General features: G+C 43.5%; 1 protein-coding gene across 1 annotated transcript in view; it reads right to left on the reverse strand.

The window, feature by feature from the left end:
• The window catches only part of HSD17B12 (hydroxysteroid 17-beta dehydrogenase 12), an 84,213-nt gene that overhangs the window by 44,758 nt on the left and 26,696 nt on the right, over positions 1-12,759 (reverse strand). Inside the window, exons 2-3 of the mRNA XM_074852517.1 lie at positions 7,393-7,439; positions 2,081-2,156 (exon numbers count right to left, since the gene is read on the reverse strand). Coding sequence (XP_074708618.1) covers positions 2,081-2,156; positions 7,393-7,439 — 123 coding nt within the window. The remainder of the gene's footprint in view (positions 1-2,080; positions 2,157-7,392; positions 7,440-12,759) is intronic.

A 12,759-nucleotide genomic window follows, 5' to 3' on the forward strand; every position in this document is an offset into this window, starting at 1 on the left:
GTCCAGCTAAAACCTAGCAGGATCTGAAAGCACAACTCAGGCTTGCTTGATTATGCAGACTATCCTAATCCTTCAGCATATGCCACAATGAACAAGGTATACATTTCAGTAGCTCAGTGTTGTCAAAAGAAATGTTCTGAAAACCCAGCGTGAGTCATCTCATTTCAGAATGGTTTAGGAAAGAAAGCAGAAAAATGTTTGGGTGAGGCCTAACTGTAATTATGTATTACAGACTGCTCTACATAGGTACACGTACCCATTTTTTTAATCTGAAAAACTCCCCCAGCAGCTATCACGGAAGTGCTGAAAGCTCAAAGCAGTAGATTTATCTGTCTTGTCAGCATCATGCTCAATTTCTAAGGAGGAAGAAATTTCCAGACCGTTACAGAAAGGGCTATGCCCACTTTCAGGAAGCTTGTCACTTCCTGCTGAAGTGTTTGTTTCCAGAACAAGATATTTGTAGATACTTCTATCAGTTACCCTTTTACTCAGCCAGACAACTTTACACAGCGCTGTACGGACCGTGACTGCATATGCCCACACACAGAGCAAACCACCATCCAGCTGCTGCAGTGAACCACCAACTTCTTCATGTATTTGCCGTAAGCCTCAGTACTCAGGCAGGTTACCCAAGCAGTGGCACCTTCATCGTTCCATTTACACTGTGACTCTGTCAACTAGAGCATCGCAGGTATCTGCAGACACTGCAGTGACACCCTGAAATACAGGATGCTAACGAACAAACCAGCAGAAGATTGGACTTGATGCCACCTCCGCCCTGAGGAGGACTGCTCTCAACCACCTAAATATCCATGTAAAAAGGAAGGCTTTTCTGTCTAGAAAAGTTTCATCTTACATTGGACACTAAAAATCAGAAACAGTGGCGTTTATATCAACAAAACTGTAAGCCCTCTATCTTCCAGTAAACCAGTTACCATAAAGCAAGCTGAAGTCCTTGAGTCTTTCAGTCGTCCTTACAGTCACTAAGCAGCCCCTTACAACTTTGTATAGGACAGTTTGTTGAAGCTTGACTTCTGCTTTACAGTATAAAGCGGTACCACTAACAAATTTATTGGAAGTTTTAACAGACACAAGCCAAAATAATACATTTACGACCTCTGAAAAGAGAACAGCTCTTACAATTATCTGCATTATGTACACAAACCATTTTAGGAAAGTCTAAGCAAAACAAGAGAGGGTAAACCAGAAGCATAATCTTAGAGGTTTCTTTACCCAACATCAATATGCTGAGAAACCTGCTTTACAGTACACAACTCCCATCCCACCTATCAAAAACCTCGACCCACAAGGCTACATTTCTCACTTTATCTTGACATACTCTGTATAAACTAATAACCTTGCACGAAATCTGCCTTAATAAAAGAGAGATAGATTACAAGAGGAATTCTTGTGTGTTATGGTTATACTTTGCTCTGATTGCAAAATCATTTGTCGGCATGAGACTTGAGGAAGCTTTCTGCTAACCGATCCCATACGAATATCCATTTTACATCTGTGATTGGAATACTCAAGCTGCTCCCTTGTTTTTGCATTACAGCCATTTACTACACACTTACGGAAGAGACAATCCCTAAAACAGGTTCTTAAACACATTCACTCATTCCCTATATTCCTAATACAATGAGTAATTTCAACAACTTTGAGTTACAAAGAAACCACCCTTATGGCTGCAGCCCAGGAAATCAAACTTGCTTCAAACTGAGCAAATATTCAGACGAAGTAATGGCTACATGGTTTTTTGCCTTATGATTTTAGACAGCTACTATAGGGATAGGTGGTATTTCAGACTGACCTGGTAAGCTGTTCTTATGTAAGACTAACAGTTTTAGAAGTACTTATTCCAGAATTAAGCCTTATTGTTCTCGGAAGTTAAATATGAACACCTGTAAAATTAATCGGCAAGGCCTTTACAACTTACATCTGTAACATCTGTGCTGTGCACAAGAGCAAACCTTTTTCGAAATCAGAGCTGTATATATTAGCATGTATGAAATTCATGTACAATTGCATTTATTTATAAGCATGCCTATGAAGTTTAGGGAAGAAGTTTTCAACTCACTTATTTCACTAGCAACATGGTCCAGCTTTTCTTTTGACCTACTGATGAGAGCCACCTTCATTCCACGTCTTGCTAACTGCAACAGAACAGGAGACATAAGAACAGTCATAAATTGCTTCAAAGTTTGTATCCTAATTAAAGAAATTTGTCACAACATCACAACAATATATGACCAACAAGTTTGAAAAAATTACTATTTTAAATAGAGACATTAAGGGGAAAACCAAGACAAAAACACTTCCATGCTACTACTTCTTACTTGATTCCCTTCTCACCAAATTCATTATCTTCTCAGTCATCCAATACAGGTGTATAGGCACATTTATAAAAGAGAAAGCCAACAGTAGATATTTTATAGAACTTTCACAACACCTCTGCAAGTCAGAGCAAAGATGTTATTACCTGTAATTAAGCTTAACATGCAAGTTAAGAAATCCATGGTCACTTGAACGCCTGTGTTGCAAAACTACTCCAGCACTCAATACCTCCTTCCTCTAGTCAGGCTCCACTCTTACCTTGTACTAATCACAGGTATAAAGGTTCATTTACAGCTGCAGTTCTTTTAGGGAAGCTATCTGTGTAACTTAAGCTGTGGCCAGAGCACATCCTGGTCATCAAGTCAGACCTATTGCTGCAAGTTTGAAACGTGATCTAACAACGCAATTTAAAAGTGTCTGCAGAAAGACAGCTACGTATCTGAATTACTCTGCAATGAAAACAATGTTGGTGACTATTACCCTCTTCCAGTGAAAACTAAAAACAATATATCCACAGTTCATAGTGACACTGCCTTTCAGACACTTAACACCTGCATATAGAACACAGGTAAGTTCTCACTGCTCCAGTACAACTCCTTCACTGCCTTAGGAAGCAGATGAGAATGGGTCTTCAAGAAAATCTAAAAAAACCCCCAAAAAAACCCAAACAAAAAAAACCAAAACAAAACTAACACCAGAGCATAGTAGTACAGCAACAACCTAAAGTGACTTAATCTCATCTACCTTTCTAGTAGAAGCATGCAAACCAAGAAGCTTCTTTCAAAGAGAAGTATGACAAAGTTTGTCAGTGAACACTGTACTTCATATCATAGACTGGTTTGGGTTGGGAGGGACCTTAAAGCTCATCCAGTTCCACCCCCCTGCCATGGGCAGGGACACCTTCCACTAGCCCAGGTTGCCCAAAGCCCCGTCCAACCTGGCCTTGAACCCTTCCAGGGAGGGGGCAGCCACAGCTTCTCTGGGCAACCTGTGCCAGTGTCTCACCACCCTCACAGGGAAGAATTTCTTCTTTATAGCTAATCTGAATCTACCCCCTTTCAGTTTAAAGCTGTTACCCCTCATCTTATCCCTATACCCCCTGATCAAGAGTTCCTCCCCAGCTTTCCTGTAGCCCCCTTTAAGTACTGGAAGACCGCCACAAGGTCTCCCCGGAGCCTTCTCTTCTCCAGGCTGAACACCCCAACTCTCTCAGCCTGTCCTCACAGGGGGGTGCTCCAGCCCCCCAAGCATCTTCGTGGCCTCCTCTGGACCTGCTCAAGCAGGTCCATGTCCTTCTGATGTTGGTGCCCCCAGAGCTGGACACAGCACTGCAGGGGGGGTCTCATGAGAGTGGAGTAGAGGAGGAGAATCCCCTCCCTCGCCCTGCTGCCCACACTGCTCTGGATGCAGCCCAGCACACAGTTGGCTTTCTGGGCTGAGAGTGCACATTGCTGGCTCACAGTCAGTTTTCCATCCACCAATACCCCCAAGTCCTTCTCCCCAGGGCTGCTCTCAATCCACTCATCACCCAGCCTGTATTTGTGCTTGGGATTGCCCCAACCCATGTGCAGGACCTTGCACTTGGCCTTGTTGAACTTCATGAGGTTTGCACGTTCCCACCTCTCCAGCCTGTCCAGGTCCCTCTGGATGGCACATCCCTTCCCTCAGCGTGTCAGTGGTGATTCTGTGACTCTAAGTGTCTCAGCCTCTGACACCAAGGACAATCTGACAGTAATCTACTCAGCCTGAAACAGCTGTGGTCCCATGAGACAAAAAAGCCCCAGAGATGTTCCTCATAGGTGCAAGCTCCAGACTGTTGACTGCTGAAAGAAAGCAAACTGCATGTCATCATCTCTGGGCTCTCAGATTGCTTAAGCAGGCACCCGAGCTTTATGGAAAAGTATCCAGCTGTACTTCTGTCAAAAGCCGAGGAAGAAAAGCCATGCCAATGCACTCAGTGGAACCTCAGCACATTTAGAGAACTTTCACCGCAAGAGCAAGCTTGAGAAAAACTGCTGCTATGTTCACACTAAAGGGACACACTCCAAGAAGCGCATCTGAGATCTGGAAATGGAAACCCATTTGCAAGAGGAGTTCTCTGAGCACAGAGCACATAAAATGGCCAAGGAAAGAGCCTGTAACTAGGAACAAGTACCACTAAGAGAAATAATCAAACTTGGAAAAGATACAGTGCTCAACAGCAAGTTCAGTTTGAGTCTGATGCGACCAGACCAGTTCCTGCTGAGCACTTTGACTTCACTGGTAAAGGCCGAGTGGGTTGAAAGGAACCGCAACAGTCCAAAGAGCAATAATGATCCTCCGAGATCTCAGTAACTAATCACATTTTTATGTAACAAGGAATACTCGCTTGCTTTGTAGATAACCTGCCATTATACGTAGATCTCTGGCCAGTGTCCCTAGGGTCCTGAAAAGGTTTAATGAGGAGATCTTAAAACTGATCACAAAAACTCACCCAGAGTAGGAAACACCGGGAAGATGGTCTTGTAGCCCAAGGACTGATGCAAGCAAGAGTCACCATTCTAATGGAGCTGGTGGATGTACTTGACTTTCTGGGCTGTGAGCACACATTGCTGGCTCACAGTTTTCCATCCACTAAAACCCCCGAGTCCTCCTCCTTGGGGCTGCTCTCAGTTCACTCATCCCCCAGCCTGTATCTGTGCTTGGGTTTGCCCCGTCCCACGTGCAGGACCTTGCACTTGGCCTTGTTGAACTTCAGGAGGTTCATGAAGTGAGGTGTCCGATTTCTTTAAATGCCACGTTAATAACTACCACGTTTTCCGCTTTGGTAACCAACCACAGCTGCTGTTAAAGCCCTTTCTCTCCAGGATTGAAAGGAATGTCATGAACAGCCCATCAAAGCAGAGTTAAAGCTCTTGTTAGAGTAGGTATAGCAAGAGGATCTAAAAAAGCAACACTAAGTAGATGTACATAGCAGAGTACTGCAGAGTACACAATGGGATCACAACCTTTAGTTTATCACTAGCATACAAGTACATCTAAGATTAAATTTAAACTCATGATTTGCAAAAACAAACAGTAGACAGCAAGAGAGGGGCAACAAATAGTGACTCCTGACCATAGCCTTTAAAAAAGAAAAAAGAAAAAGGTGTGCTGCTTTGGAATCAAACAGTGGGCTAGCACTACCTGGACAGAGAAGAAAACTTGTGTTTACTGTGGCACTACTTTTTGTGAAGGGATGCTCTAGCGACAAAAAGGGTATCAGTGCTGAGCAAAGGAACGAAAAGCGTAAAAACGGCTCTTTGCTTGGAAAAGAACTAACCAACAGAGCAGAGTATAACCAGAGAATTCACAAACTCGTAACATTCTTCCATCACTTAGTGGTGACCACGTCAAACTTTCAAAGAGGCGAAAACACGCTGTTACATTTCTCACAAACTCCTCCAAGGAGAAGGAAGTCGTCTGCATGATTGTAATCACGGCCATCAGTGACCAAGCAGCTATGCCAGTGGCACCTGAGGTAACCTGAAGGGAATTCCTAGTAGAAAGTTATGAAGACATCTCTAGAGTTAACTGAAAGATCGAGAAGGCTTTTCACGTATTCCACATTTCACCCTGCATCCACACTTGACTTCATCAAGTATTCCTCATCCGCCTGAACTGTCAAAGGGGAGATTTGTGTTTTATTCTAAACAAATAAGTAAGTAACAATAATAAATACAACTCATGAAAAATATGTTTTATTCTATAGCCCAAGAATGAACATTTGTAGCCTTTGGAGTGCTTTTGGGGTGCTCTGTGCCTACAGCAACTATAGCAAAGAAGCTGAAACAGCTCTCGTTTCCCAGCAGGATCTCATGCTTGTCATCAGCTTTCCTAATGGGGGTTTGAAGTCTGCCAGCAGCACACATTCGTGTTTGAAGGCAGCCTGGCTCTTAGACACACCAGCAGAACATAAAGCAAGCTGTAGTTTCATTCACTTGATAACCTAACATACAGATCCTCAAACTAATCTCCCATGATGTTCAGGGGGTGTCTCCCACACCAGAGGACTTCCCCCTGATAGTGCTATGCCCTGGGCACAGTGGCCTCCTGTTTGCTCCACACAGTTAAATTTAAGTGTTGCATCATTTGCTTCAGTGCCATGTAACTGGGATATTTTGGCAAGTATGAGCTGTCAGCTCTATGCCAGAAACGGGTGCTGTTGGCACCAGGCTTAATTTCTTTTGCAGCCAGCTCCCCTTTCTTGACCCAGCAGAAGGAGGTCCTACTTTCTGCAAAGTAGAAAGGAATTTGGGGGCCAGGGGTGCAGGTGGCAGGGCACACAGGGCTGAAGGGAAATCTGAAGGATGAGGACTACCCATGAAGAGGAATGTTACTTTCCCTGTGGACTCTGAAGAATAAAAAATTCAAGAAAAAGGGACTCTTCTCACACAAAGTCATGCTGCTGTTCCAGAGAACACAAAAATGAGTACAGACAGGCTCGCTTTGATACTGCTGCTGGAGTTGAAAGTTATTTTTGCTATAAATTGTTGTAGTCAGCACTATTTGTCATGATGTTCTCTGGGCTTAGAGGCTAAATTGCCCCATACTAACAGGCACTTTCTGCCTTAAGCAATACATTCCAGTACCATATTTGGAGCCCACATATCCATCAAGAGCAAAAGTACAGTGAAAGAGGTAGAGGCAAAACCCAGCTTCAGAGGCTTCATGAACTATAGGGAATAACTGGAACATACTGCATGCAACTAGAAATGCCATTTAGTCAGTGCCTGGAAATACCAAAAGGAAATACCAAGGGCTGAGAAAGTTAAGATAATTGTGACAACTATAAAAAAGTTAAAAATAAAAAATGAAGGACAAGGTAAGGGCTGAGAACAGAATTCACAAATAAAGGAAACTAACAAAAAGGGATACAACTTTTGGCTGGTCACCAGAGGGAGGCAAGGCAGGAGACCTCTTCCTCCACAGATACCTATGTTAAGATAAGGTGAGGAGGTATGACCTGACAGAGTGCAGACAGCATGACATCTTGCCAAGGATCGAGATACACTTCCAAGTGATCAGAATTCTTACCTCTTCTGCATAGGCTTTTCCAATCCCATCAGTAGCTCCTGTGACCACTGGAAGAAAAAGACAGATATACATTAGTTGCTTCACAGAAATAACTGCAACGGGTGTTCATTAGTAGGCTATTAAAGCACTCATTCCAGCCAAGAGACACATCAAACAACAAGGTAGAGAACTTGCACTAAAACCTTTCCATGTGTAAGAAAGTAGAGGAGGAGATGGAGTGAGGAGCCTAACAGTTGTTTCAAGAGTCAGGTTCAGCACCCCTCCTCACGCCAGCCCTCTGGCCCACTACATTTCTTCAGAAGCTTTGCAGACTAAGAGACATTTCCAAGTCATTTAACAAAAAAACCAAACCCACAACTCAGTTATGACTATTAAACAAGCTCTCAAATTAGTTTTAAGTACACAGTAAAATAAAAAGTATATTAAAACCTGTGAGCAGCCAATAAAACAAACATTTTAGGACAAAGACAACAGGTCTCTGTCAGTGACTCTCCAGCAGATTTCAGATCCCTGTGACCACTGTGCCTACTAGCAGCAAGCATGAGCGACCAACGCAGCCATCAGTTGCAAGCTGGGCTTCTAGAGCTTAAACTTTGTCACTCGTGGGTGACTGGGATCTGTGTCAAGCCTCAAGTCTTTCTAGGATTCCTTCCACATGCTGAGGAGCTCCAAGTGACTCAACATGCCATTAGATTGACAGATTATTCCAGGGCTCTCACCACACCAGTAGCTCATCATCTCAGTTTGCTCACTAAATAGCAATTCCTCCATGCAGAATCTGCTTTTCCAACTACTTTTGAAGCAAGCACATTCAGCACCACTTCCTTTTTCTCTCAAGCTCTTCCTTCTCGTCAAAACCAATGCCTACACCTCAACATCCTTATCCATTTAGCTCTCCACTCATTCATCTGTGCCTGCTCCCACTCTCCAAGAGGTTACAGAATATACTGGAATTTTCTGTTTGTCCTCATGTCAGTTCAGAACAGCTTGGTTTGTGCTTCACTGTTTATCCCTGAATGTAGGTATGGCCAAATCACTGGGCTTGTTTAATGTTTCAGAAAACTGAACTGAGAGTGATGGTTCAACTCTCAGGTCAACCACTACCCGAGTGAAACTCCCAGCAGACGGAGGTGTTGTCCAGCACTGGGACTCAGCAATAACTTCCCTTCAGGGCACCAGAAGGAGACGTGTTTGCAGATGATTTGATTAGTCACTGCTTGCAGATCACCCATAACAGTTGTCATGCAAACAGCAGCCAGAATATTTCTGTTTGAGTAATAACAGCTAGGAAATGCTGTAACCATTTCAGTTTCTGTGCCTGCTAGCTATAAATAAGTGGACGTAATAACAAGTGATGAAGCCGCCAGCGAAGATCCTATTTGAGCTTGAAGGGCTGGCCAACAGTGCAGTAAGAGGCTAAAAAAAAAGATCCAGTCATGCCCCTGACTCAAGCTGCATTTACAGATGACCACAGATGAAGGCACACACACATAGACTGATCCCTTCCTTGGTTTCAAGGTTCATTTGCAAGATGCCACAGCTCCAGCGTGATAAGGGTATGGCAGGACTATACTGTTAGCATGCTAACACATGCTGCACACACCGGATGCTCCAGCTAGTAAATGGAGTTCTACCTGCTGCACTGTCAGCCCCAGTGAATTTCATTGGGAAAACCAAGTGTCTGCATCACACGGTTTTGCCACTTCCTACCCAGCCACGATGTTTTGTTACAGAAACAAATCCACATATAGAAAGGTCGAGCAAGGGTCCAAATGATCAAAAAAGCAGACCTTGGGGAAGAAAACAAGAATACATTCCCAGGAGTCCACCCGCCTGCAACCAAACTTGTACCAATGTTGTTGCCCATTTAGCCAGCCAGCATTACTGCAGGATGGCACCATCCCCTTAGTTCAAGGACTAATAAGCTTCAGTTTCAACCTTGCTGATCTTGGGTCGCATGCTATGCGTTATCACACAACTCATTATTGCTTCAGCAAAACAATGAAGAGCACAGCGAAAACCTGTGCCGGTACCACTCTTACAACAGTAGTTGGACATGTTCGAAGCTGACCCAACCTGGAAAACATTCAACTTCAGTGACTTCGTGAAAGGGGTTGTTTCCTTCATTATAGTGAGGTACCTAAAGAACAGCCATTCACTACAACACTTACAGATCGTTTCTCCTCCTTCAAACTCAAAAGTCATGGACTTAATGGTTTTATGCCCAGATAACAAGCTCAGCATTTTAAAATACTGTTTTCTGATGCTGCGAGTTGTTCAGCTTCTAGCATCTACAGCTGAGAGTGCATGCTCCATGAGGCAGGGACTCCAAAAAGTGTCTGTAGCACTTTAAAGGGTTAGTCAAGTGCAAGTACAATTTCAGTCAAGGATATTTACCTCACTTATTGAATCCATTGCTTAGGTAAATCGCAATAGAATCAGCTGGAGCATGAGACTTAAGAAGCTGAAGATCAGAGATTTCTAACCGAACTATGAGTAACAGGATAGTTCCTCCCTTTTTTTAGGCCCTACTTCAAATTAACCTCTGGATTACAGATTATTTTAAAGTACCCTCCAGAACAGAACTTGAGAAATTTAAACAATTTTGATATAGATAAATGATGAAAAACATTACAAAATCCCACCAGGAAAAAAAAAAAGTGCTTAAGCCATCACCTACATAACCAGGCACCTAGCTGATACACATTACTGTTTTGCTTCTGCTGCAGGTAAAGGCATAGGCATCAGAATAAAGCATGGAGCTAGTTTTTTCTTAGCAGTAAGGGAAGTTCTCTTCTCACAAGAAGGCACTAATACATCATTTTATTAGTGGCTCCACTTTGAGAAGGATAACTTTGTCTCCTTTTCCACGCTGCCACACTAACTTGAAGAACAAAACCAATATAAGGACTGTTTTCCAATGTATAACTTAAATCCCACCTTTTTTCAGGCCACACTTCTCTTCCTAAGGTCCTTCAAGAGAAGCCACCTGGTTCAGTTCTCACCCATTCTAAGCAAATGGATTTCCCATCAACAGCTGCATTGGTGCAGAGGCCATCGAGGTCAGCACCGGAGGACTGCGATGGGAAACACGCACTAATACAGACCCGTCCTGCTGCTGACCAGTAGCGCCCAGTTCATCCCATCTATGGGATCCTAGTGAGCAGTTTGGTGGGTCAGGAAGGCTGCCCAGACAGATACCTGCCAGAGCAGAGAGCAATACTTAGACCCTATGTTGTCAAAGCAAGGAAAAGAGGTGGAGTAAAGGCAACTGGTTGGACCAATGTCACAGAAGTCAAGATTCACCCACCTTATCTTCTTCCATGTTTGGATTGCCTGAAGTGTGTATGCTACGGGGAGGGGGAGAGTGATAAAAAAGAGGCTTTGGTAAGACCTGTGCATTAGCAAGGCACTTACAATTTTTGTATTGATTACATTCATCTCTAGCTTCCGCTCTGGAGCCAAGTGTTGCAGTTCTAACCACCCCAAAGCTGTGCCAGTTTAACTGAATTTTTACTATCAAATTGATGTGCTGAAGCTAGTTTAACTTCAAGTGTGGATCAAGCTTTTAAATTCTGTTTCTTCTACAGACTGCCTTCCAACAAAAGTTACAAACTGCCTGCAGTTGGCAGAGCTTAAAGAAGGCAAAGCAAGTAGGGTAGGAATAAGTTATTGTCTGTACAAGAAAACTGCACCAGCTCGTAAGTGTGATTATACACATTTACTCAGTAGTCAGACTAACTGTAGTAGCTTCCCACTTCAGCCATCTGCCGTCTCCAGAAGAGAAGCGAGAAGAGTGCCCAGGCGGCTCGTGTGTGAGCCCACCCAATAAAAGTTTGCCTGAATGGAAGCTTACATTGAAGAACTGGCTGATTTCAGGCAAAGAAGTCAACACCCATCTTTCCCTGACTTTTGGGGCTGTAGAGGAAAAGGGGAAGAAAAATAAGGAAAGGTATCCAGTAACATGATGTACTCTGAAAACAGCTCATTCTTAATAAATCAATACATGCACGTGCATTGGGCTGGAGATGTTCTACCCCAGGAAGCTAACACTAGCCAGAGTTCAGCAGCTCACAACGCAATAAGGCCGCACGCAGAACAGATTCCCATCTCAAGTCATGCTTTTTTGAAACTAGCACATATATATATATCAGTACAGAGCTGACACGTGCAAGACTACAGTTCTGAAAAACCTGCCCAAAGACTCCTGTCCTGAGTCGCAGAGTCCACACAGGCTGGCTCTCGTGAGTTCAGCACACTGATAGGAACACCTTTTGCTCTTCCATGTAATGACACTTTCTCAACTACGCAAAACTGGCATAATGATTGTTGCAATGGGTTAAAGATGTGTGCGAGGGTTTTATCCTCTTGTCCCAGCTTCCAATTCAGTTGTGCATGAACAGTCTTGTATTCCAACTGGACCTACACTGTTCAAAATGGTAGACAAGAAGTGGGAAAGCTGGTAAGAGACTTAAAATCACCATCTATGCTAGCCACTAGTGTACACCACAGAAGTGACTTTGAACCCACCAACGCTTTGGATGCAGCCTTACTAAAGCGTAAGTGTGCAAAGAGAAACTTCCAATGTAGCATCAAGGTCTCTGAACAAAGAGCACAGCATGGGGCATCATCTGCTCACACCGCTGGAGGAGGTTATGCCATATGTAGGCTGCAGATATTTCAACTGCCATTGCACATATAGAAGTCATCTGCACAATAACTCAGATCAGCAGCTAAAATTTTAATTACAGTCCTATCCTTAACACATCATGCAATCATTTCCATGAATCCACCAAAATCTCCATCTTGACAGCATAGTGTCTTGGCCCTAAAGATTGTGCCAGAATTTTGCTTCCTATGTGGTGTGGGGAGGAAAGAAAAAAAACCCCAAACCCTAACCTTTTCAACTCCTGCTTTGAGCTCACTTATACATCACTGACCTCTTCCAATGATATCTTCAATTTAAGATACAGCTGCACAGCAATCCACCATAGCAGGTATACAGGAATCCACCATAGCCTCTACTACTGGACTAGTTATCTATAGACACAACTCACTAATTCTCTAACCCTTAATACCGCCTAGCCACTTCACCTCCTGATGTTTCACATGGTGTGTTTGACAGCTTTTGTCACATACACAACGGATAAGATGTAGTTCACAAGCACTGGCATCGTTTCCTGTCCAGTGCCAAACTTGAGGCAACCCTTGACAAACACAGGGCACAGGTAAATGAACTCAGCAGTCAGTGAGATGCGTGGTCTTGCACTAAAAGGGAACAGCTTTCCTGTTATTAAAAAAGCCACAGACCAAGCCTATGGAAGACACTGTGTAACCAATCAGTGACTTTAGGCTAGAAGATTAATA

The sequence above is a fragment of the Strix uralensis genome, chromosome 29 (genome assembly GCF_047716275.1).
Source record: "Strix uralensis isolate ZFMK-TIS-50842 chromosome 29, bStrUra1, whole genome shotgun sequence".
NCBI lineage: Eukaryota > Metazoa > Chordata > Aves > Strigiformes > Strigidae > Strix > Strix uralensis.